Source organism: Ceratotherium simum, chromosome 8 (assembly GCF_057802395.1).
Source record: "Ceratotherium simum simum isolate JZ-2026a chromosome 8, ASM5780239v1, whole genome shotgun sequence".
NCBI lineage: Eukaryota > Metazoa > Chordata > Mammalia > Perissodactyla > Rhinocerotidae > Ceratotherium > Ceratotherium simum.
Genome location: NC_141907.1, coordinates 71,524,008 through 71,549,864, shown reverse-complemented (window position 1 = coordinate 71,549,864; position 25,857 = coordinate 71,524,008). Strand labels below are relative to the sequence as shown.

At 38.9% G+C, this 25,857-nt stretch overlaps 2 protein-coding genes across 4 annotated transcripts in view; one reads left to right on the top strand and one right to left on the bottom strand.

The window, feature by feature from the left end:
* Positions 1–5,582: 5,582 nt before the first annotated feature.
* LOC147916497 (uncharacterized) lies at positions 5,583–13,994 on the bottom strand. Of its 2 annotated transcripts, XR_015552943.1 has the most exons (3): positions 13,204–13,994; positions 10,871–11,076; positions 5,583–9,081 (listed from the first exon to the last, which is right to left on the bottom strand). XR_015552943.1 is itself a non-coding variant. In XM_087434560.1 (2 exons), coding segments are annotated over exons 1-2 (675 nt in total). In that variant the 5' UTR covers positions 13,877–13,994; the 3' UTR covers positions 9,420–11,074. The 2 variants fall into 2 exon arrangements, 1 of the variants encoding a protein (XP_087290686.1); XM_087434560.1 differs by lacking the exon at positions 5,583–9,081 and having other exon boundaries at positions 9,420–11,076.
* Positions 13,553–25,857, top strand: part of KLHL8 (kelch like family member 8) — a 53,424-nt gene continuing 41,119 nt past the window's right edge. For both annotated transcript variants that reach the window (XM_087434559.1, XM_087434558.1), the window contains exon 1: positions 13,553–13,694. The gene's annotated coding sequence lies outside the window, so the exon portion shown is untranslated. The remainder of the gene's footprint in view (positions 13,695–25,857) is intronic.

Genomic DNA, 25,857 nt, shown 5'->3' with positions numbered 1-25,857 from the left:
CTCTATTTCATATAATTCCACTCATTTATTATTTCCTTCCCTCTGCTTGCTTTTAATTTTCTCTTCATTTTTTTTGGTTCTTTAATGCATACAATTAGGTTATTGATTTAAGATATTCTTTTCTAATGTAGGTAATCGCAGGTACAAACATTTTTTTCCTGCTCTAAGAATACGTTTGTTGAGAAGTCATCAAGGGCTAAATGCATGGAATATAAGATGTAATGCTTAGCATCCAAAGACCTAAAAGATATTAGCAGGACACAGATTTTCTTTTTTCAGAAGGGGGAGCAAAACCAGAACTCATTATCTATATTATTATTTATCTTCAATATATTATTTATTATTATTTATCTTCAATATATTATTATATTATATATAATAATAATATATTATTATTATCTTCCATATATCAACTGAAAGCTATCAAGCCTAATGTTATTTTTAGAAGTAGGATATAAATACATAACTTATAATCTATCACTCCATTAATTTCTCCCTGTAGATCAGCCAATATTTTCCTTATGCCCATGCTGATATATTTGTCTCAGCCTAATGATTTGGTTTTTAAACTAATGGTTACATCAGTATGTTATTTGTTAAGTCTTCAATGAAATAAACTAGAACTAGGCTAACTTTCCATTCTCCTGATTATTATGTTTTTTTAAAAAAATTTTTGAAAGAGAATTTCTACTGAGAACAGCTAAATAAACAATTTTAAGAAAGAAAGATGTACTGACAAGCACCTCATCATTTAGGTCTCAGCTCAAATACAATTTTCTTTGAAGCCTTTTCTGATCATCCAGAAAATTATGTCTCCCTAATGTCCCAATACATTCTTCTTTTATAGGATTTGCCATGTTTTATTGTTATTGTCTGTGATATTATAGTGTTTTCCCCAGTAGCCTGATAAACTGTGAGTTCTGGGAGGCTGACAAGCATGCTTTATTCATCAGTGTGTCACCTGGGTCTGACACTGCCTGGGACTCAACACTGTGTTCCTCTGGGAACGTGGCTGCCCACCTGTTCTGGGATTTCAGCCGTGAGGATATGTGGCACTTTGGAAGTGTGTTTCACATATGTTGCCTTCTTGTTACCCTCCCATTATCAAAGAATTTGGAATTGTTATTGTCACCTTCACTTTAAAACTAGAGAGACGTAGTACAGAACAGTTAAATGACTTTTCAAAAGTTACATAAGAAATAAAAGTCTAGGCTCTAAATAAATTTTGTCATCAGCATTCGAAAGGATATTATGCTCTTCCCTGAGGCCACTCCCATAAAGCGCCAATTAACGAATCAAGTTCATGCTTTTTCCTGCTATGAGGAAAATATTCCTAAAGTAGAAGCAAAAGTAACACACTTTACATAAAATCCAAGAAAAAAGACTACTGTTGTTTTAAACTTTCCCTTTGGGGCTGGCCCCCTGGCACAAGCTGTTAAGTGCGGGTGCTCCGCTGGCAGCAGCCCGGGTTCGGATCCTGGGTGTGCACCCACGTGCTTGTCAGGCCATGCTGTGGCGGCGTCCCATATAAAGTGGAGGAAGATGGGCACGGATGTTAGCCCAGGGCCAGTCTTCCTCAGCAAAAAGAGGAGGGTTGGCAGATGTTAGCTCAGGGCTGATCTTTCTCACAAAAAAAACAAAACCACCTTTCCCTTTAACCTAGTGTCAAAGGTAACTTTGAGATAAAGCCATTTGTTTCCTCTTGTTTCCGTTCCTTCCACGTTGGAGGTGGAGCACTTCCTTCACTACTGCTCCTTCACCAAGATATTCCAGCAGAGGGAGCCCCTAGAGTTTTGCAACTATTCCTATGGTGCTTTCCTTTCATCCCACTCTGCCTATTCCAAAGATAAGTTTTGGCCTATTTCTGGTGCCAGATCATTGAATGGGTTTGGCTTTCCCCTGGGGGTACATTTAGGAGCTGTAGGGTTTGAAAAACCTGAAGAGAGAGACTCTGTAGTTTATCATACATCTCCATATTCAAGTAAGAATGTCATATTTAAATATGTAGTATGAGGTATAGAGCATAATTTTTAATGTTTGATTTGCTATAGAGATAGTGATAGATGATGATTAAATAATAACAACCATGTCTTTTCCCCCCAAAGATGTAGCTTATCCAATTCATCTCAAAGGATGACACAAGGATATTTTTATGTTTTCTTCATTTAGCAGGTAAAATACTTAAAAATATCTCTATATCTACAATATGGACCCCAAACTCACGCCACTCTAAATTTAGTGATCCATCCAAGAATTGAATGCTGATTGTGGCAAATTGTTGGCTTGCCTGTGTTTTTTGGTAATTTATGCAACGTTTAAACAATGACAAAGAATGCATTGTAGGATTCTTCTAAAAGATACATTTAGCTTGAAATAAGCATTTTTTTAAGTCCATATTTAAAATAATAAAAGAATGAAAAAAGAGAAGATATTGAGTATCTTCTACAGGCTGGCTATGGTGTAGGCATAAATGGTAACAGGATAAAAATTTCATTTATAGAAATCAATTCAGGTAGGCAAAGGATTTAAATATAAAATATAAAACTAAAAAATTTTAGAAGAAAATATCTTTATGTCTCAGGAATAGGAAAGTGTTTCTTAAAGAAGATATAAAAACTTCAACCCATTAGGTAAAGATTGATAAATTTTATTACATTCTAATTAAGAACTTCTGATAATTAAAGATACCATTAAAAAGTAAGAAGACAAGCCACAAACTGGAAGAAGATATTTAATACTCATGTAATGAACAGAGGATTACTGTTTAGAATATTAAAAATTATTCCCAAAAACTAATCAGAAAAAGAACAAAAACCCAATAGAAAAATGGGCAAAATATTGAACAGGAATTTTGCAGAAAAGGAAATCTGAATTGGTAATAAACATATGAAACACTAAAACCTCATTCACAACTAGATAAATGCAAATTAAAACCAGGAGATACTATTTTAAATCTACCAGACTGGCAAAAATTAAGAAGTCTGGCAAAACTAAATGTTGACCAGAATGTGGGACAACTGGAATCCTCAGAAACTTTTCTTAAAAGTATAAATTGATATAATCACCTTGGAAAACAATTTGGCATTATCTAGTGACATCAAAGTCATGAATACTGTGAAATCACCAATTCCACTTCTAGAGAAACTCTTGCATTTGCTATACAAACTTGTACATGTCACAAGTGTTCATAGCAGTGTTGTCTGTAATAATAAAAAACTGGAAACAACTCAATACCTATCAACAGGATAGATGTGTAAATTATGGTATATGCATCCAATGCAATACAACATAGTAGTAAAAAATGAATAAACCACAGCCAAATACAACAAGGACAAATCTCACAATACAATGTTGAGCAAGAAAAGCAAGTTGCAGAAAAATACATATATGATACCATTTATTTAAAGCTCAAAAACATGCAAACTAAATACATATAGGGTAAAACTCCAATGAAATATATGAGAATGATAAACATTACATTCAAGATAGTGTTTACCTCTGTGGAACAAAGAGAAGGATGTGTTTGGAATGGAGCCCACAGAGTTAATTGTCCTTTTTTTTTTTTTTTTTTTTGGTGAGGAAGATCAGCCCTGAGCTAAGATCCATGCCAATCCTCCTCTTTTTGCTGAGGAAGACTGGCCCTGAGCTAACATCCGTGCCCATGTTCCTCCACTTTATGTGGGATGCTGCCACAGCATGGCCTGACAAGCGGTGTGGCGGTGAGCACCTGGGATCCGAACCCGGGCTGCCAGCAGCGAAGCGCGTGCACTTAACCGCTATGCCACCAGGCCGGCCCCTAATTTTCCTTGTATATACATATACACCTATACTGTTAGGTGCAGGATAAATTTAATTATTTTAAAATATTAAAAATTGTATGTTTAAAACTCTATTAGCTCTGAAGGGAGATGCCATCCTGATAGAAAGTGATAGCTCTAAATTAGAGTAATAGTTGTAGAAATAAAGTTTTAGGAGAAAATCTGTGAGATATTGGGAACAAAGAAACTGCAAAATCATGTTTGATTGGATTTGGGTACAAAAAAGAAAAAAGATTAAAAAGAAGTTTCACTATTTCAAATTTTGGAAGCCAAGAGAATTTGGGTGGCACTGAGGAAGTTGGGAGTAGTAACAGATTGGAAATCAGGACTCAACATGCTGAAATCCATTATTGATAAGAGAGCCAATGGAGAGATCCAGTAGGTTACCAGAAAGACTGAGGTGAGAGGTCATTGGTACAGGGGTCAAGGTTAAACTTAAGTGTGAATTAGATACCTGAAGCAAGGAGATGTCAGAGGCTCTCTTAACGTCTGTTCTTGGAGGAAGAATAACCAACTAACAAAGAGCAGTAACAGCATGACCTTCAGCTAGTATTACAGCAGCAGCATCTTCCTACAACTGTCCTTATGTACAGAAACAAGGCAGTTCATTAAAAAAGGAAAAGGATGACCAATGGGAATATTAAAAGTTCTCTTATTATTAATCAAATAAATAAAATTAAGTATTGGCAAAGACTTGGAAAATAAAGTTAATAGAGTTGTCAGGAAATAAACAATTTCATACATTGCTGGTAGGAGTGTAAACCTTCCAAGGGGCTACTTAGCTGAGATGTCAGTGACAAGAAATTTTCACATATTGAGGTATATGGGGTAGATATTCTGGTTTAAAACTAATTCAGCTTGAACTAAAGAAGCCTGACTTATGGTCTTTCAAACATACATTGCACATCTGCTTCAACCATTAAAGTACAGAATGCATTAAACATTATCTCAAAATAAAAGAGTGCAGTCTTTGAAGATAAGATGCATACTTCCCCTCTTACAATACTGGTATCAGGACTCCTAAAGATAAGTTCCCTTTCCCTGATGTCAGGGTCCTGTTGATCTGCTAATTTGCAACTGAATACCTCTTTGAAACTTTGATGAATATGTATCCTGGGCATGTTTAATGTATGTTCTTTGTTCTAAAAAAGTATAAAACTGTATGGAAAACCATGCTTCTCCAGAACGCTTTCCTCCTTTGTGGAGACTGCCTTCCCAGGTTATAATCCTCAGCTTGGCTCAAGTAAAACACACCTTCTCTCTCCTACCTATAAAATGGTTATTGGTAAATTGCATCAACATCAGAAATCTTTTGAATTTGTGTGCCCTCTGATGTAGCAGATTCACTTTTTGGGAAACATCTTGATGATGTAGCTACAAGTTATAGCACCTAGCAATTTCTTTTTTGAAACTGAAAAACTCAAAACAACTACAAATGAAAGCTTGATGAAAGGAACAGTAGTAGTAAGTCCATACAGTGAAATACTCTGCAATCATTTTTAAATGTTGTTAAATATAAATATTTTTGACTTGGCAAGTTATTCAGCATACATTTGTAAGTGGGGAAAAAAAGCAATTTTTAAAAAAACATTGTCATGTAAAGAAAATATTCCAAAAGGATACACAGCAAGATATTAACAGTTGCTATTTTAGGAGTGGTGTTATTTTTATTTTCCAATTTTTCAATAATAAGCATATGTTGCTTTTATAATAAGACAAAACAACACTAACATTTACTTTTAGTTTTAGAAAATGTCTGTCATTTTTTCTCAGGTGGATCAAAAATATGTTTAGATATCCAGCAAAGAAAGAAGAAAATATCAGGACAGAGAAGTTATAGCAAGCAAAGCACATCCTTGTATATTCCTGCCACAGGTGAGTTGAATATTACTGGTGATATCACATTATTCTACCCTAGAAGTAAACCTGAAGATAAGAATTTAAGTCAGTATTTCATTTGGGAGGTGATTCCAAGAAGCAGTAGTAACAAAGAGGAGAGTGAGAAAGAAAGGGAAGGAAGCTAGTTCAGGGTGCATTATCGTGCAGATTATCCCTGTGGGCAGCTGGGCTCAGTCCTCTGGGGAATTCTGGGAAACTGTGTAGAAGGTACCTCAGAGTTGCCCTCCACCAGGTAGGTGAGGTCAGCTGTGATTTTTAGCCACCAACTCCCTTGTCACTGGTTGAGAGCTGCTTGAGGGGACAGGGGAGACAGCAAACTTGCCAGCACTTCTAGCCTCCCCTGCCTTTGGGCTAGTCAGGCAGACAGAAAAAACCCTCAGGTAAAGAGTTGCAGGTGTCTGCAGATAGAAGCTTAGGTTCCACCTGCAGGCCCCGCTGGCCAACTTCAGGAACACCCCTACTGACACAGCTGTGTAAAAAATCCTAACATCTAGACTTCTTGTGGGTTTTTTTTTTTTTTTTTTTTGGTGAGGAAGATTCGCCCTGAGCTAACATCTGCTGCTAATCTTCCTCTTTTTGTATGTGAGCCACCACCACAGCATGGCCACTGACAGGCAAGTGGTGTAGGTCCACACCTGGGAACTGAACCTGGGCCACAGAAGCAGAACACGCCAAACTTAATACCAGGGCTCCCTTTCTTGTGCTTTCTAGTACTGATTTGAAATTATTTTTTTCCCTTGAGTGCCTGCACAATAATATGAAGGTAAAAGCCTTCTCTGGGACAGTTAGGGCGTGGGGATTAAAAAAAGAGGGAACTAAGAAGACTACAGTTCAACGGGTCTGTGCTGAACACCATGTTAGGTACTGTGGAAATAGAAAAGAAGTGTAACTCATACATCCTGGAACATAGAGCTTACAAGACAACACAATACTTATACATATTAAACATTTAAGTGGCAATAAAGGATGCAGATAGTTAAGTGTCAGTGTGAGTGATACAGATAAAAATGCCAACTGAGGAGAGAGGCATTTCTGTATTTAAAAGTAGGTCATGCACTGAATCCTAGATGAGACCAGAGGATTATATGACAGTGGAAAATGAGGGCGTTCTAGGTGATAAGCCCAACATGAGCAAAAATGTAGTAGCACGCGTGCTGAATACCTTCAAGTTGTCTCTCCAGATCCCTCTTCACCCTTCTCTATTCTGCTTTGTACCAGAAAAGCTGACCTTTATGGACAAAATTAACAGACTTCCTTGTCCTTCTGGCTTCCAGCAGCTGCCTTAGGCAGGCACTGTCACTTGTGGTCAAAGAGAAAGGAGAGGGAGATTGGGTATTTCGATCCCAGCTCCCTTCTTGTAGCGTCACCACAAGTTAGCTGCTTTCCTTCATCAAGGCTTTATTATAGTCAGCAGGCCTCTACTCACAGCTTTCTCTCCTCTCCAGATTCTGATAACTGCTATCCTACTAGCTCAGGAGCACTGCGCTGTTCCTTGTAGCTGTTCCTAGAGCCTGTTCACACCTGTATTAAAGTCTCCTCAGATCACTCTTTAACGTACCATGAGTTTTCTGCCAGCGGCCTGACTGAGAGGGTGGGAATGGGCTCCATGAGAGGAGAGAAGAAAGAAACACTTGGCAGAACTTGAGGAAAGAGTTCTCGTTGGGAAGTAGAGGCAGGTAAGATGGACATTTCTTTCTTTTTTTTTTTTTTTTGTAAGGAAGATCAGCCCTGAGCTAACATCCGATGCCAATCCTCCTCTTTCTGCTGAGGAAGATTGGCCCTGAGCTAACATCTGTGCCCATCTTCCTCTAATTTATATGGGACACCGCCACAGCATGGCTTGACAAGTGGTGCATTGGTGCGTGCCCGGAATCCGAACCTGCGAGCCCTGGGCCACCAAAGTGGAGCGTGCACTTAACTGCTGTGCCACGGGGCCGGCCTCAAGATGGACATTTCTTTTTCATTTTTTTCTAAAGAAAAATGGTAGTCCAGATTCGAGGACAATATTCTGAGTGAAGTTTAAAAATTCTTAACTGACGTGATTGGCTGCTTGCCAACAAGCATGCAGCAAAGGTGATCACATACTTCTATCTTGAGCTCTCTTTGTCCTTGTCTGTTTTCTACTCAACAGTTGCGAGCACAAAGGAAGAGTTTTTTTTTTTGTGAGGAAGGTCAGCCCTGAGCTAACATCCATGCTAATCCTCCTCTTTTTGCTGAGGAAGACTGGCTCTGAGCTAACATCTATTGCCAATTCTCCTCCTTTTTTTCTCCCCAAAGCCCCAGTAGATAGTTGTATGTCATAGATGCACATCCTTCTAGTTGCTGTATGTGGGATGCCGCCTCAGCATGGCTGGAGAAGCGGTGCATTGGTGCGCGCCCGGGATCCGAACCCAGGCCAGCCAGTAGCAGAGCGTGCGTACCTAACCGCTAAGCTACGGGGCCAGCCCAGGAAGAGACTTTTTGTGGTACCTCCACCACATGTCCACAGGTAGGCACATATCCAATTACCCTCTGGGCTTCTAGGATTCAAAGCTCAATTGATGATAAAAGTAGCAGCTGAAACCTTCCAAATAGCTGAACAACAGGCCATTCTATTCTAATAATCCAGTTTTGCCTCTGAGGAAATTGGCTGAAAGTTTTTCTTCTGATTCCCCTTCCTTGAAAAAGAAATGCAATTATAACAACTTCTCTTTTCTCAACGTTGTTCTATGTTGGCTTATGAACTCCCAAAGAGAGTCACTTAGGAATAGGATCTGAAAATTTGAGCTTCTTTCTGCACCGTCTGTGCAAAGATTATGGGGGCATGAGTTATAGATTGTGGCTATGCGGCAGCCAGCAACCATTTCGGGAAAAGAATTACATCATCTACAAAAGGTTACAACATGATAACCTCAAAGTATTGAGGTTTCTGTCTTAAAGATTCTGTGCAAAATGGTGAAGGCCTAGTGAAGCACATTCACATACCCTACCTGATTACTCAACCCTGGATCATCTCTTTCACCAGTGGTTTTTGTCTGCTGATCTCTTCATGACTCTTGACTGTTGTACCTTCTTTCTTCACTGACCCAGTAGACGAGCAATCCTAAATTGCTAATAAATAAGGAAAGAAATCCTGCAAGCCTGGGCAGGCCATTGTGCCACTTCCCAAATTTGGAAGCAGCCACATTTTGTTTATCAGATACAAATATTATCCTTTTCGCAACTGGAACTTCCAACTCCTCAAGGTGTGTAGTGAGACTGTTTTGGTGGTTGAGTGGTCATCAGGGACTCTGGCTCCTTCTGTCATTCTTCCACCATCCCATAAGCAGCTTCTCCCCTCAAACAACCTCACAGTCCAAGATGGCTGCTAAAACTCAAGCCCTTCCTTCCAGGAAGAAAGAATAAGGGTAAGAGAGTTATTCCCAGCTGAATCAATTCCCTTTAAGCTACCATCCCCAAACTCCCACGCAACACTTGGACATATTTGACGGATAGAACTTAGTCTGTCAGGGAGGATGAAAAATAATATGTTAGCTGGGTACATCATCCCTCCAAAAAAACTGGGGTTCTTTTGTTAATGAAGAAGGCAAGAAGACACTGTTTAAGCAGCTAGCAGTATCTGCCATGCTGCATTTATTTTAACTAAAAAAAACAAATCAAAAAATAAACTTTTCAGAGAGATTCTATCATGAGACTGTGAAGATATCAGAAAGCTGATGTAATATAGATCTTTATCTTAAAGAAGTACTTTTCATAGAGATCTACATTTGGAATACATGTTGGAATTGAAATGCAATTACATTTGTTTCACTGTGCCAGTTTCTACCATACATATGGATACAATTTTGCTCAGAAGTGTATTGCACATATTTCAAACATAGACATTGGAAAACCACGTTTCTTTAAATGTGTTTTTCTGATAGCTAAAGTCACAATACTTCTGGAGTATGGTAGGGATGGAGGCAATTTGCTCTCATCTTGTCATTTCACATTTTGCTCTAGAGAGAATCCACAGCTCCCCACGTATGCAGCTGGAAAGCTCAACTATGTCTAAGGCAGGTTCACGGGAAATGGAAAGTGATTTGACTTAGGCAGGACGGAACAGCAAAAGTGGAATGTTAAAAATGAGGGGAAAAAACCAAACCTGGATTAAATTATAAGTTTTAAAAACTCACCAACACAAGTAATTTTCAAAAGAAATAATTTAGTGCACAAACTTAACTAGCAGTGGCCATCCCAAGATGCCTTCTGCTTCAGCTCCATCCACCAACCCACCCCGAAAGTACCCAAAATAAATAATCACTCTAAACAGGAACAATGTACCTGCTACGTAAATATATCCTCAAATAATATCCTCTAGCCCAGAGCTGCACTCCTACTCCTTCCACTCAAATTCTATCTAGAGATATTCTGGAGCCACCAGTGAGAACCAGCCACCGTCCTTTAGGAAGCAGAGTGGAACAGTTGCAACAGAGACTTTATGGTCTGCAAGCCTTAAATATTTACTATCTGGCCTTTTACAGAAACATTTGCTGAGTCCTTCTTGACTGCACAAAGTTGATATGCATTCATTTATTGCCCGAGTATTTATTGAACAGCTGCTATATATCAAGCACTGTGCTTCTCCTTTCTATTCAAGAAGCTTTCAGACAAATGAAAGAGGTAACTAAAATATTCACTGATAAGTGCTACCTTAGGGGCAAAAATAGGTTGCAATGTGAGCATATATAGGAGGCACTAACCCAGATGAGAGGAGAGAAGACTGTAGCCAGGAAAGACTCCCCGATGAAAACAGTATCTAAGTTAATAGTGGATGGTAAGTAGGAGTTAGCCAGGCAAAGAGGGAGAAGGCACAGTAATTACAATGGCCCAGAGAGAAATTAGGGAAATTCAAATATTTCAGAGATGAAAGTGAAAAAAGGTCAGCAAAGGTTTAGAGATACCTATGTCGGATTGATAGCAAGGGGAATGGATGGAAGAACTGTCATAAACTAAACAGTGTAAGATGAGCCACTGGGCCAAGGGCAGAAAGCACAGCCATCCCGTGTGCCCTGCAGCAGAAGGCAGGAAGTGACCGGGAAACTGAAGTACCACGTACAGGTTGCTGTGGAGGAGGGTGATGAGACAGGAGTGAGGGGTGGGAAGAAAGGCAACTGCCAGCCAGTGACTCTGACCTGAACAGGGAGGGCTGGTCTTGCTGGTGGTTCTCAGGCTCTCTAGGGAAGTGTTCTTAGACAGGCAGCTCTTCAGAGAACTGCCCTCTGGCCACAAGCTTTGCCTCCATTGGAAATGAAGATAAAATTGTCCTCTTCATAAATCTTTCCAAATCCCTCTGCAGGCTGCATCTTCAATTCTTTCGGCAGTTATAAAATCTTTTATTCTAGGATTAGAGATAAAGACTTAAAATGCCAATGTTGATTACGGTTAAAACATTGCAATTTATTTGGACCAAAGTACAATCAGAAAATGAGCCAACAGATATCAAATCATTTCCAGTTTTAATTTAGTTTTAATTTAATTTATGGGACTTTAGGGAAGGGAAGGCATCTCTAACAAAAGATCCTTACTTATTAAGGGCCAGTCCTGTTTATTCTCAAACAGAGCTAGAAAGGAATGAACAAAAGCTAAGAAGATACTCCTTGTCAGATTTAGGAAATGTGTGTCCTTTTCTTTTAGTTGAGGTTGTAGGGATGGAAAAAGTTTTCCTTGACCCTTCTAAGGTCTCTGGCTGGGTCTGAAAGTTAAACTGACAAAGACAGATTAACAGGATAAAAGCATACAAATTTTATTGAATTTTTACATGTGCATAGGAGCCTTCCCAACAGAATGAAGACCTAAAGAAGAAACCATAGCAGGAAGCTTTTATACCGTTTAGAGAAAGAAAAAAATAAATTTGTGAAGAATTGACAAAACAAAGGGGTTTGGGCTAGGGGTAATAAATGGTGAAGAAGTAACTAGGAAGATACGAGTTGGTTTAACAAAATTTGTTTATACAGCCTTCTTGGCCCTAAATTCCATCTCTGGTGATAAGAATGTCTTCTTTCCTCCTGGTACAGCGAGGGTACCTTGCACACGAGAGTTTTATGACCTGTTTCAGGGAAGAAGGGGTGGGGGAGAGGAAATAGCGGAGGGTGCGGTCAGAATGACCTTCCTGCTTCTGTATGTTCTCAAATTCCTTCAGTTTAAGGTATTCAACACGCCAAGTGCTGTATTTTGCGATAGTGTGTCCTGAACCACATCAAGATATATCTTGTTTTGTAAGATACATATTTTTAAAAATAATTATTTGAGAGCATTGTTGTGGATCTATCACTTTAAGGAAGGACTTCCCCCCCCAAGTTTGTCATTTGGTTTGAGCATTTCATTTAATTTTCAGAATTTTTGCCTCTCTTCCCCCGCCAAAAAAGCTCTAGGTTGGTGTACCTTAGGTAGTCCCTCTCTCTCTCTTTGCCATCCTATGCAGACCTTTTCATTTCTCATTATCTGTTTAGTTCCTCTGTCTCCTCCACTAGATCTTAAGTCTCTACAAGTGCAGGGGCTATTTAATTTTGTTCACTGTGTATTTCCCAGTTCCTAGCTCAGGGTCTGGCATATAATACGTTCTCAGTAAATATCCCTGAATAAATAAATGATAACAACATTGAAATATTGTCTATATGTCTTTGATCTAGTTAGTAACTACAAGTAGTCTATTGTTTTGTATATGTCAATTAGCAGAGAAAAAAGAGTAGTTCTGCTCCATAAGCATTTTTTTAGTAGCACATCCAATTAAGAAGAAAAATTCAGACCATAAAAAAATTTCTATTAGAACATGGTCTTATTAAATATATATTGTATTACATCATGCTTCCAGAAAATGTTACAATTTCTTTTTTTTTAGTGCACAGTTTAAAACTGGTCTCGCTCTATTTTTCTAAGGGCATTGGCATTAAATTTGAAAAACAATGCTCTGAAGAGAAATAATTTTGAAATGTTAAAAATTATTTCTATTTCTGCTCTGTAAAAAGTTTTTTTCTACAAATGAAATAATTCAAATAGTCATTTTGAGGGTTTTACATAAGATGCTAATTTTTTTAAAAAAAGCTTTCGGCAAAACCAATGTATGCCTATGTGTTAATATTCATAAATGTACCTAGGGTTGGATTTATTATGACAGATTCCTAAGGTTGTGAAAGCTTGAGGTTGCTCTAACAAAAAGACACATTTAAGAAAATATCCTATTTTTAAAATTTTTTCTTTGCTTTCTCTTAATCTCTGCTCTCCTACATTCCATTGACTTCACTGAAAAATCGGTTTATTCCGACATCACTTTTACTTGCAGTGGTTTTCAGCACCAGCGCTTAGGTCAATGAACTGCTTCCTTAGGTTTGTGGGTATGTATTTATAAATACAAGCTGTTTTGTATATTGTTTGTAGAGCACGTAGAGAAAGTGACGCACGAATAAAAGCAGAAGCTTTTTTTTCCTTTTTTTTTTTTTCAAGACATATAAACCCTAAAAATACTCACAATGCGCAGGAGGAGACCTGGATATAAAGGAAACTAAATTTGTACAGCCACGGAAGTGAAGAAACGGATAACTTCTGAGGTATTTATGCAGTGTTTCCTCTAAAAACGCGTTTCGAAGACGTCCGCGAGGCCCTGGTCTGCCTTCACCAGGCAGGACACCGCTATCCACAGCCCCGAAGCCTCCCGCCGCCGCCTCGCGAGCTGGGGGCGGGCACCCAGAGGAGGTAACCAAAAACCACACTTCCCAGAGTGCTGTGCGCAGGTCCCGGGGCGCGCTCCTCGCCCCGCCCCCGGAGCCGTCGCTCTCGGGGGGCTGAGGCGAGAAGACGCCTGGCGCCAGCCGGGGCTCGGGGAGGCCGCGCGTCCGTCGAATGCTCGCGCGGGCTGGTGCGGCGCGGCGCGGCGCGGCGCAGGACTGGGAGCGAGGTAGCGCGGCTGCAGCCTTGGCGAGGCCGGGAGGAAGCGAGCGCAGCGACGAGGCGAGGATCGAGGTAACCGGCCGCTCGTTCCCCTCACTCCCCTCTTCCTTTGTGCGGTGCCTGTCGCTCGCGCCGAGCCCTCCCTGCCCCCAGCCCCAAATCGTAACGCCGTCCCGGCTGGTGCTCCGGCGCGGGGATCCTCCAGCCCTGAGAGCAGCAACCACAACTCCGCAGCGGAGAGGGTTTGGGCCCATTACCCCGTGCCCCGTTTCTGTCGCCCCCGTTGGCGGGAGGAACGGGGTCGCGCTCCGCGAGGGGAACCGCAGCCTCTGGCCCAGCCTCGCCGGGGCCCCTGGGCTCGCTCCCCTCGGTCTTTGGAAGAAAGCCCAGGCAGGTGCTCCGCGGGTCCGGCGACTGAGCAGGCGCCGGTGCGGCGTGTGGGGGGGCGGCCTGTGGGGGCGGGGCAGGGGGGCGGTCCCCGGGCCCTGCTGCGCCGGGACCCGCCGCCCTCCGGGCTTGGTGCCTGTTCGGGCCTTGCCGAACCACCTGGACGTGCCCGCCGCAGGCTCGCTGCCCGTCGGGACATGCGCGTCCGCGGAGCGCGCTGCCCGCGCCAGGTGCACCCTCGGGGCGCTGGAGACCGAACCGAGGAGCATCCCGGGGTGACGCCGGAAACTGCAGCCTCTTTCAGCACCCGCAGATGCCCCTCTTTGCTCCTTCGGCTCAGTCCTGGGCTGAGGTCGCTTGCTGGTGTCTTCAAGGAGGGCTGTGGGTCTACGTAGCGCACGTTTCTAGCTCGTCCTTTGCGGGATTTGCACAGTACCAGCGTTTGGGCGTCTGGGTTTGAAAAGCTTTTTGTGTATGTTCCCGCTTGGCAATGTTTAATCAGACGACTGTTCGTGGGAAATTGAACTTTTCTCAGTATTCCTTTTAACCTGTTTTCATAGCGTCATTATGTTTGGCCCTTTACTCTATGCTAATATTACCGCTTTGGGAGGGTTCTTTGGGAAAAGGTTTTTGAAAGAACCTGGGTTGATACAAGTATTTTATCTGCCGGTTGCGCTTTTTCTTCCTTTGCGTTGATTTTCTCCTGTGTAGCTGATAATTGTTCGACTCTTGGTCTTCACACTCGTTCTGGGAGGAAATCCTCTTCCTCTATCTCCCTCGCGTCTTGAGCCTGCCGAAGGGTGGACTTGGACGAGCAGAGACCTCCGCTTGGCGGTGGCTTTCATCATTGGCTGCTGCTTTTCCTCTTCCTTCCTCCTGGCACCCCCTTTAGTTTGTCGGTCAACTCATGACCCACTTCAGACTTTTTAGTCAGTGTATATCTTGCCTTTAAGATACCAAACGATATGAGCATAAGTATAAAAATAAACCTCAGGATATTATACTCAACTATTGCATTTCAGTTCATCATATTAACATTTAAAGCTAATTTTTTTTAGCATTTGATACGATTACTATTATTGTTTTTTAATATGATAATCTGTAATAATTGCACGTTCTTTTTTAAAAATCAAGAACTTTTAAGTGTTGTAGAGAACTGAAATGGGTATTGTCATTTTAAAAAGATTAAAGGGAATATTTTGACCATCCTAAAAATTAATTTTAAATAGCTTTTATGTTTTAAGAAAAACTGGATTTTTAAATTTTGGTTTCTTATATTTGAATTTTCAATAAAGAGTCGTTTATTTTTGTATATTAAGAACTAAAGAGATGAGGGACGAGAAATGCTTCATGGAATAACAAAATATTATATTTCTTAATCCTAAAATGCATTAGCTTGACCATTTCATCGGTTTTCTGAAAAACATGTTTTATGTTAACCAATGAAGCAAGAGGAAATCGAACATTTTTAAGTATATTAATTTTTCTTCACTGATGTCAAGATATGTCTGTAATAAAGTGTGACCCTTCAGTCTTTTTTTTTTTCTTTTTTAAATGTTTTCTCTGTCTGCGGGGCTTTTGTAGAAGCATCGGGATATAATAATGTAATGAGCTCAGTTCTAGAACTAGACAACTCTGGATTAGAATCCCAGCTCTCCACATCTTGGCTATGTGACTATGGCAAGTTATTTTCTTTTCTTTTTTTTTTTTTTTTTTAAAGATTTTTAAAGATTTTATTTATTTATTTTTTCCCCCCAAAGCCCCAGTAGATAGTTGTGTGTCATAGCTGCACATCCTTCTAGTTGCTGTATGGGGGACGCGGCCTCAGCATGGCCGGAGAAGCAGCGCGCCGGTGGGAGCCCGGGATCCGAACCCGGGTCGCCAGCAGTGGAGCGCGCTCACTTAACCACCAAGCCACGGGGCCGGCCCGCAAGTTATTTTCTGAACCTCTGTTTCCTTAGCTGTAAAAGGGGGATAAAAATTTTAATTGTTATAATATATGAAATCATTTTGTAAACTGTAATGTACTATAGCATTCTTTGATATCACTAGTTACATGCTGTGTTGTAAAATGCTGCCAGTATAATTTTCTGGTGAATACTGCTTGTGTAAATACTATCAAACTTTATTGTTTAAAGGGTTGCCTGTACCAGAGAGTTCATTGTCTGGTTATGAATGATTTAGTTGGTTCTTGTGACTCAGAGGTAAAATTATGGAAGAGAGTCAAAGGGATTTTCGGAAAATTTCTACTTCATCTCTCTGGTTCTTAACTTAGATCTATGGCTGTGCCCATAAATGGTCTTCCAAGAGTCTGTGAACTCTGTGTATATCTGTGCTTTTCTGGGGAGAAGACTCACAGCTTTCAACAGATGTTCAAAAGGGGTTCGTGACCATCCTCCCCCCAAAGGTTCTAGGAACCATTAGCTTCAGTTATTTAGGCAGGTTTCTTTACTAGATATTTTGCAGATTATTTTTAAAATTAGTTTTTTTGATAAAAGAAAGTGAACAGGTAATTTTTGAAGCACTGTGAGTGCCTGGTTTTCTTCCAGAACTAGAGATTGATGTTTATGATATAAAATGTTCATACGAATAACAGTGCTGCTTCTTAATATCTGGAGGTGACACCGCTGATTATCCGTCCATTATCCTTAGGTAGATAACTGTGTCCTGCCCCCCCCCCCGCCTTGATGGGCAATAGAATGCATGGCAAGAATGGCACCCTAATACAATCCAGCATGTAAGAATATTATTTTGAAATGCTAAAAGATAGTTTGGTTTGTTTATTCTGAAATTCAGACTTTTTCTCTTTTCTCAATAAAACACCAAATGCTAAAGAAAATTAAGTATTTTATCTTCCAAACTAGATGATGATATTTATATAGTATATTTGTTGTTCTATAATATTTCTTCTTGTATAGCACAGAGTGTAAAGTTATATTAAATCTTAATTGATGATCATTTTGACTTTCAGTATTGCTTGGTTTAGAAAGAATAAAAAGTATATGGTATTTACAATCAATTTATGTAGATTAGATTATAGTTTGTAATTTTAATTTATAATATTTAAAATTAATCTTATTTGCATTTTGGGAATTTCAGAATTAACTTAGAGTTCTAAGTTTGAGTTCATTCTTGTAATAGAGTTTGGAAGTAAGCTGTATTTTCCTTGTTAGTGATAGGTTGCTGGGCTATAGGGCTTCACACGGTAAAGCCAGCTTCTGTTTCTGGGTCGGTTACCAGTAGCAGTCAAAGGGCTGAAAAGTATGAGGTGGATCAAGTGATGCTGTACAACCTTATGAATGAATCTGCCCAGCGGAGTAATGTCCTTGTGTGTTTTTCCTTGAGTTTTGTTTTTTCTTTTTCCGTTTGATTTTGATCAGTATTTTCATTTGAAATCTGAATGCTTTTCAGAGTTCAAGGTTCTAAATCAATACTTGGGGATTTATAGAATCAAGTAACAGAACTGTATTTGGCTTTCTCGATTTGTTCTTTATAAAAATAGTCTGAAAGGTCTATATGGATCTCAAAGATCAATTAGAGTTGAATGCCAGCCTTTGCATAATACTTTATGTATAAAAGATAAGTCACTATGTTGCATATTTAGTTACTTTAATACAGAGGATTGCTTTTTTATTTTAATAATGAAAGTTTGAGTTAAATTAATTGGATATGGAAAACAAAGAAGAATCATTTCAGCAAAAATTTTACCTATGGGAATACTGGCCTTTTAAGATCAGTGATTTAATGTGTATTCTCTTACTCTTGAACTTTAAAAAAATAGAAAACATTTTCTGTGTGGGGAGGATATTATTAACATCTGTATTTTAGTTCTCATAAAGTAATTTATAGGGCCGGCCCCGTGGCTTAGTGGTTAAGTGCTCGCGCTCCGCTACTGGCTGCCCGGGTTTGGATCCCGGGCGCGCACCGATGCACCGCTTCTCCGGCCGTGCTGAGGCTGCGTCCCACATACAGCAACTAGAAGGATGTGCAGCTATGACACAGCTACCTACTGGGGCTTTGGGGGAAAAGGAAAAAAGGAGGATTGGCAATAGATGTTAGCTCAGAGCCGGTCTTCCTCAGTAAAAAGAGGAGGATTAGCACGGATGTTAGCTCAGGGCTGATCTTCTTCACACATACACACACACAAAAGTAATTTATACATACTGTACAAAGATGTAGTTACACTCCCCATACAAGGATATAGTTAATGCCATCTTTGGCCTAGAGCCTATGTTGAGTCCTGGGCGTTGCCACTTAATAGCTGTGTGACCTTGGGTAGGTTTCTTAACTCCTCTGAGCCTCATTATCCACAACTGTAAATATAGGAATACTAACTTTTTGGGTTGTCCTGAGGATTGAAATGAATTAATGTGAAGTATCTAACTCAAATAATAGCAATTACTTATAGAGTGTATATGGCAGACAATTTTATTAATCCATTTAATCTTTATAACAATCCTATGAAGTTGGTACTGTTATTTTCCTCATTTTTACAGATGAAAAAACTGAGGCTAATGAAAGGTTATGTAACTTACCCAAGATCATACAACTAGTAAGTAGATAGCACTCAACAAATACTGACTGTTGTCATAAAAAAACCCAGGAAGACATAGGGTAATATAGCCAGTCATCTTTTCCTATAGTGAAAAATGCATCCAAATGTAGATCATTATAAAGCATATTTTATTTCTTTACTGTAAAAAACATTGATTGGAGGATTGTGTTCCTGACCAAGGACTCAGGATCACATAATTTATAAAAGTAAAATGTTAATTTATTGAATGCTTACTGTGTGCTAGATACAGGGCTAAGTACTTTGCATATATTACTTCATTTAACCTAACAACAACCTTACAAGAAATCTGAGGCTCAGAGTGACTTTAAGTGACTTGCCCAAGGCTACACAGCTAATAGGGAATCCCAAAACTGTCTGGCTCTAAAGTCTGCGTTTAACCACTAGTTTATGTGCCTTGTGTTAGGTATGGCTAACAGATTTCTCTAAAAAGCAAGGCAACAGCTTAAGTAATTTTAAATACAAAAGAAGTGCTTTCATCGTTTAGAAGTAGAAGTACACAGTGATTACCTAAAACGAGGATCTTGGGTAAGCCAAACTCAGGTTGCTGTCAGTTTTGTAAATAAAGTTTTATTGGAACACAACCACACTCATTCTTTTGTGTATTGTCTTTGCTTGCTTTTGTATTACAGTGGCATAGCTGAGTAGTCATGACAGAGTCTGGATGGCCCACAAAACCTAAAATATTTACTATATGGCCCTTTACAGAAAAAGATTGCTGAGCCAGTCCTGATGGCCTAGTGGTTAAAGAAAGTTCGGTGTGTTCTGCTCTGGTGGTCTGGGTTTGGTTCCTGGGCACAGAACCACACCACTTGGCTGTCAGTAGCCGTGCTGTGGTAGGGGCTCACATAGAAGAACTAGAAGGATTGACAATTAGGATATACAACAATTGGAAGGGGGGAGGGAGGAGGGTGAAAGGGATGATTTGATACATGTGTGTGGTGATGGGTTGTAATTAGTATTTTGGTGGTGGACATGATGTAATCTATGCAGAAATAGAAGTATAATGATAAAAAAAAAAAAAAGGATATACAACAATGTACTGGGGCTTTGGGGAGGAGGGAAAAAAAAAGAGAGGAAGATTGGCAACAGATGTTAGGTCAGGGTGAATCTTTCCCAGAAAAAAAAAAAAAAAGATTGCTGACCCCTGACTAGACCAACCCTGCTCTTTTATAAATGAAGAAACTGAGACTTGGAGAGATTAGGTAACTTCCTAGTAATGTAGTTATTAAAATTCAATTCTCTTAATACCTAACTCACTGTTATTTCTGCCACACCATGCTCTCTCTTTTTAAATCCTATAAAAAAAACCAACAAGCGTACCATATAATCATTATATAAGGGACTATAAAGTATTATAAAATGTTTACAATATATAAGAATATTTAGCCTAGTTAAAACAGACATGCTGGCTGTAATAACAGTAAACGTTTAGTCATTTCTCTTTCCTTGTTAGAATTTGAACAGCTTTGGGAATATTTGTATGAGCCATGCCTTAAAGTTCTGTGGCCCACTTTAAACGTATGTTTCCTTATTTTCCTCCACAAATTTCTCTGTAATAAACAGAGGCTTTTGGAATCATTTCATTAATTGATTCCAAAATGGCAGTTGCAGTTGGAGCCCATCTTGCAGTTGGAAACCTACCACAGATATGTATTTACCCAATAGAGGTCATACAGTTGTGTCCAGTTTTTTCTACTTACCATTACATTATCCATGGAAGTTTTAAGCATTGAGGTGATGTGATCAGATTTGAATTTAGGAATAGTAACTGGCAGCAGTAAGAAGGATGCATTGGTGAGAGAAGAGGCTGTTAGAAGGCTGTAATAATAGCTGTAAGATGATGGGGCCTGTGACTAAAGAGATGTGGTAGGAGAAGCAAGGCCAAAATATGAGAGAAATTTAGGAAGTAGAATATGTGAAGCTTGGTTATAGTTGGATAGAGTGGAATGGGGACTTGGAGTACATGTGAGCTATCACATTCGATGGGGAGCCTTCTTGATCGCCCAGACTACTTTAGGTTCCCCCATAATATTCAGTATATCTCTCTACTGTTGCCTTCACCACATTATTATCTAGATGATTCAGGCTCCTTAATGGTAGGAATTATGTCACATCTTATTCATCTTTTTGAGGGGACTTATTTTAGATAACTTTAAAAAAAAATAGATTACTCTTGTGCATACATTTTTTTTTAAAAGAAAATACAAGAGATAGATTGGCTAAGGTATTCCTAAATTTCTTCACATTTAGGGTGAAGCAGTTTTTATCTTAGTCATTTGTTTTTCCAGACAGTATAATTTCCTAGTCCATCTAGAGGATCGATGATGCAGCTTTTCTTAAGTACGCTGCATCATCTTCTGAGGGATTTTCTCTTAAGCCACCAACACCGTGTTCAAATTTTGATGCAGGTGTTTACTTGCTTGGTGTGTGATACACATTCCTTTTGTGTGTATCTTAGTAGCGAAACGTAACACAGCCTCGTCTATCGTGGATATCTGCCTTTCTTGAATCCCTATCTGCCTTTCTTGAATCCCTAAAGTAGTGCTTCTCAAACTGTGCGTGCTAAAAGGGCTGGATTGTGAACCGGTATTTTTGTAAAAGACAACAAGAATGAATTACTAGAAAAAGGAAATGACTAAAAGGACACACAAAATACAAAGCTCTATTTTTAATTAGATTCAACAAACATAAAATTTCTCTGTCAAATATAACTTTTCTAAACACTCCATTTTTGTACTTACCTCATTGCAGACCTGTAAAAAAAAGTTTGTGGACCAGACCCACTTTGAATAGCACTGCTATAAAGCACTTGGTTGTTGCTTTTTATATTTGTCTTTCAATTTCCAGAACCTGCAACGTAACATGTGATGACGGACTGACTGATTGATTAATTAAATTAATATAAGACAAATGGTTTCACCTTAATACTGACAATATTTCTAATTTTTATTGAAGTTTCTTGAAATGTGGTTATGAAACCATATGCCTAGTATTTACCCTTAGTATATATGTGTGTGCTGGTTTATGTGTGTATAAGGTTTATGTGTGTATAGGGTTTACCTTATAAAAATAAAAGGAAATTCCCAAACTCCTAGGAGAAGACTAATTCTTGTATAGCCATGGTTTGCTCAAACCAGTTTTAAACCTGCTTTGTAAATGACAGTTTTTTAGAATTGGTTTTAAGTCATTGTAATCAGCAACTTGCTTTAGTGAATAGGATTTTGCAAGCCAACCAGTCAATGACAGCCCTTCCGTAACTGTGCTGCCAGCCCTTGAACTCCACACTTCCTCCCAAATTGGTAAAAGATTAGCAGTGTGCTCTGCTCAAAGGGCCTGTGCCTGACCAGCACAGCTCTCCCTGAAGTAAGTAATAATTATTATTCAGCTTTGTGTTTTTTCACATATCCAGGAGGAAATATCTCATCTTTTCACACTGGGAGACAAATTACTGGTAAATTTATTTTTTGGTAGGCTTTATATTTTTATTCAAATGATTATCACTTGTTATCTTAAGTACAAGCCTATGACTTCTATGACATTGTCAAATAAAAATAATAAGTAATAGAGGCCCCTCCTAAGAGAGATTTCATACATTTAGTTCACATGTTTAGGTAAAATTCAAGTCCTTTATTTTTTTTTTAATACTTTATACTAGACTTTCAGACTTTTTTTTGTGTGTGTGTGTGAGGAAGATCAGCGCTGAGCTAACATCTGATGCCAATCCTCCTCTTTTTGCTGAGGAAGATTGGCCCTGGGCTAACATCCATGCCCTCTTCCTCTACTTTATATGGGACATCACCACAGCATGGCTTGACAAGCGGTGCGTTGGTGAGCACCCGGGATCTGAATCTGCGAACCCTGGGCTGCCATAGTGGAGTGCGCGCACTTAACCGCTGCGCCAGTGGGCCGGCCCCTTTCAGACTATTATGACTGTAATAAATTAAGTGGTCCAGTTCAAACAAGGAAATGATTATGGTTAGTGAAGCATCCATAGAATGCCTTCTTAATAAAACAGACCCAAAAATAGACACATCTTACAAAGTATTCAGTGCAGTGAAAATGTTGTTTATAGACCCTGGAAATGGCATTAATATTTAACAAGCAGACTTTGATAATAATTATATCTAATACTTGCTAATGCTAAGAAAAACTTTTTTTTTTTTTTTAAGTCACAGTAGTAAATTGTTGGAAGTCACGTATACCTTGACTGAGTAGGAACTATTCAAGCTATAATCCAGTTTGTCAAAGCACCAGATTCTCATTTAACAATTGGCACAATATATTTTCTTTTGGACTATTTGAAAATGTAAAATTTAAAATCTGTACTCTTTGTTTTTGTAAATTATAAGGAAATAATTAGTATAACTTAATTTTTTTCTGACTTAAAAGTAAAAAAAGAGAGGCCGGCCCCATGGCTTAGCGGTTAAGTGCGTGCCCTCTGCCACTGGCAGCCTGGGTTTGGATCCCAGGCACGCACTGTCACACTGCTTGTCCAGCCATGCTGAGGCGGCGTCCCACATACAGCAACTAGAAGGATGTGCAGCTTTGACATACAACTATTTACTGGGGCTTTGGGGAGAAAAAGGGGGAAAAAAAGGCGAAGAATTGGCAATAGATGTTAGCTCAGGGCTGGTCTTCCTCAGCAAAAAACAAGAGAGGAGGATTGGCATGGATGTTAGCTCAGGGCTGATCTTCCTCACACACAAAAAAAAAAAATGTAAAAAAAAGAAATTTCGAGAAACATTTACCTTTGAAATAAAATGATTCAAAAATAGAAATTAATATCTTTGTTAAAATATTTACATGTGATTGTGATTAAAATAATATATATCCAGAATGCAGTGTTATTGTAATTGAAATAATTTCAGTATATGTTGATTTGTATAATAGTAGAAATAGCTAGAATGAGTCTAATACTATTGCTGCCTGTAGTAGGTACTGCAGCAGTAGCTATATAGCATTGAGTTTCTTTGGAGGTGCTTTCAATCAAAGTGCCATTTGGAGTTCCTCTTTCTACTTAATACTCTTCTGATTAATGTGTAGTATAAAAGTCACTCTTTGCTTGCACAGACCTTAGTTATGAGAATAATGTAGTATAATATGAGTTAATACGGTATTCTGCATAATGGTATTACATGTTGATAATATATGCTAAAATGTGATATAGATTATAAGTGCAAAGAAGCTTGAAAAAAGAAAATAAAGTAGACTGACTTAACATAGTAGTAGTAAAAGTATATGCTTTTGCTCTGTCCTGTTTTCTGTAATTCATTGTAAGTTGTGTTTACATGTAAAACTACATTAGTTTTGTTACATATTCTCTACAGTGAACCAGTAAAGCCTATCTGCGTCTGTGTGACGTACTTTTTTCTTCATAACTTCCTATTTTGTTAATTGATGTAACTTTACTGGCACTTAGAGGAGCAAAAAAATGGTCTCAACTTCCTGTCTGCTTCATGTCATAACATGCCAGGATGTGAGAGAAACACACTTCCATGGACCATATCTCTTTTTTTTTCCTGGTGTCTTTAATCTCTTAATATATTTGGGAAAGGGGGAGTATCATATGTTTTTCTCCCTAAGAGTCAGAATCTTAGATACATTTTTTAAAAATTCTGGTTTAGAGTTTAGGCTGAGTTACACTTTCACTTGATATTAATATACAGTCTTTATAAGTCCCAAAGGTTGGTAAGTTCCTTAGAGTGAAATGTCTTAGGGTAAATATTCTTTTCCTGCTTCTGTCTTCCTGTTCTGTTATATATAATAGATTTTTTAAAAAGTTGAAGACATTGCATTCTTTAAATAGACCATTTTAAGAGAATTTGGTATAGAAAGTTTTTTTATTTAATTGATGTTTTAATGGTTTTTAACATTGTGAAATTTTGGGTTGTACATTTTTGTTTGTCCATCACCATATATATGACTCCTTTCACCCCTTGTGCCCACCCCCCACCGCCCCTGGTAACCACAGTACAGTTTTCTCTGTCCATGTGTTGGTTTATATTCACTGTATGAGTGAGATCATACAGTGTTTGTCTTTCTCTTTCTGGCTTATTTCACTTAACATAATATGCTCCAGGCCCATCCATGTTGTTGCAAATGGGACGATTGTGTCGTTTTTTATGGCTGAGTAGTATTCCATTGTATATATATATACCACATTTTCTTAATCCAGTCGTCAGTCGAGAGACACTTAGGTTGCTTCCACTTCTTGGCTATGGTGAATAATGCTGCAATGAACATAGGGGTGCATAAGCCTCTTTGGATTGTTGATTTGAGGTTCGTTGGATAGATTCCCAGTAGTGGGATGGCTGGATCATAGGGCATCTCTATTTTTAATTCTTTGAGCAATCTCCATACCGTTTTCCATAGAGGCTGCACCAGTTTGCATTCCCACCAGCTGTGTATGAGGGTTCCTGTTTCTCCACATCCTCTCCAACACTTGTTGTTTTTTGTCTTGGTGATTATAGCCATTCTAACAGGTGTGAGGTCATATCTTAGTGTTGTTTTGATTTGCATTTCCCTGATGATTAGTGATGTTGAACATCTTTTCATGTGCCTATTGGCCATCTGTATATCTTCCTTGGAGAAGTGTCTCTTCATTTCCTCTGCCCATTTTTTTGATCGGGTTGTTTGATTTTTTGTTGTTCAGTTGTGTGAGTTCTTTATATAGTATGGAGATCAACCCCTTGGCAGATGTATGTTTTGCAAATATTCTTTCCCAGCTGGTGGGTTGTCTGTTCATCTTGATTCTGGTTTCGTTTGTCTTACAGAAGCTCTTTAATCTGATAAAGTCCCACTTGTTTATTTTTTCTTTAGTTTCCCTAGTCTGGGTAGGCATGTCATCTGAAAAGATTCCTTTATGACCAATGTCAAATAGTGTGTTGCCTATATTTTCTTCTATGAGTTTTATAGTTTCAGGTCTCACCTTCAGGTCTTTGATCCATTTTGAGTTAATTTTTGTGAATGGCAATAGCAGATGGTCCAGTTTCATTCTTTTGCATGTGGCTGTCCCGTTTTCCCAACACCATTTATTGAAGAGACTTTCCTTTCTCAGGTATAGAAAGTTTTTGAGCTGTTGTGCTTGCCCAAATCTGATGACAAATGTAAAAATAATTTTGTAAAAATGAATATTTATTAATACCCTTTTCATAGAGCAGTCCTCTGACAAAGGAAATAATTTTGTGACAACAATAATAAATAAAGCCTTTTACTAGACAGAAGCTAGAGTAGATTGATATAAGGGGGAAAAGTGTGTGATAATTTTGTGTT

Coding starts and splice junctions, on each gene's coding strand:
- LOC147916497 (XM_087434560.1), bottom strand. CDS start 13,876: ATGGGCCCAAACCCTCTCCGCTGCGGAGTTGTGGTTGCTGCTCTCAGG.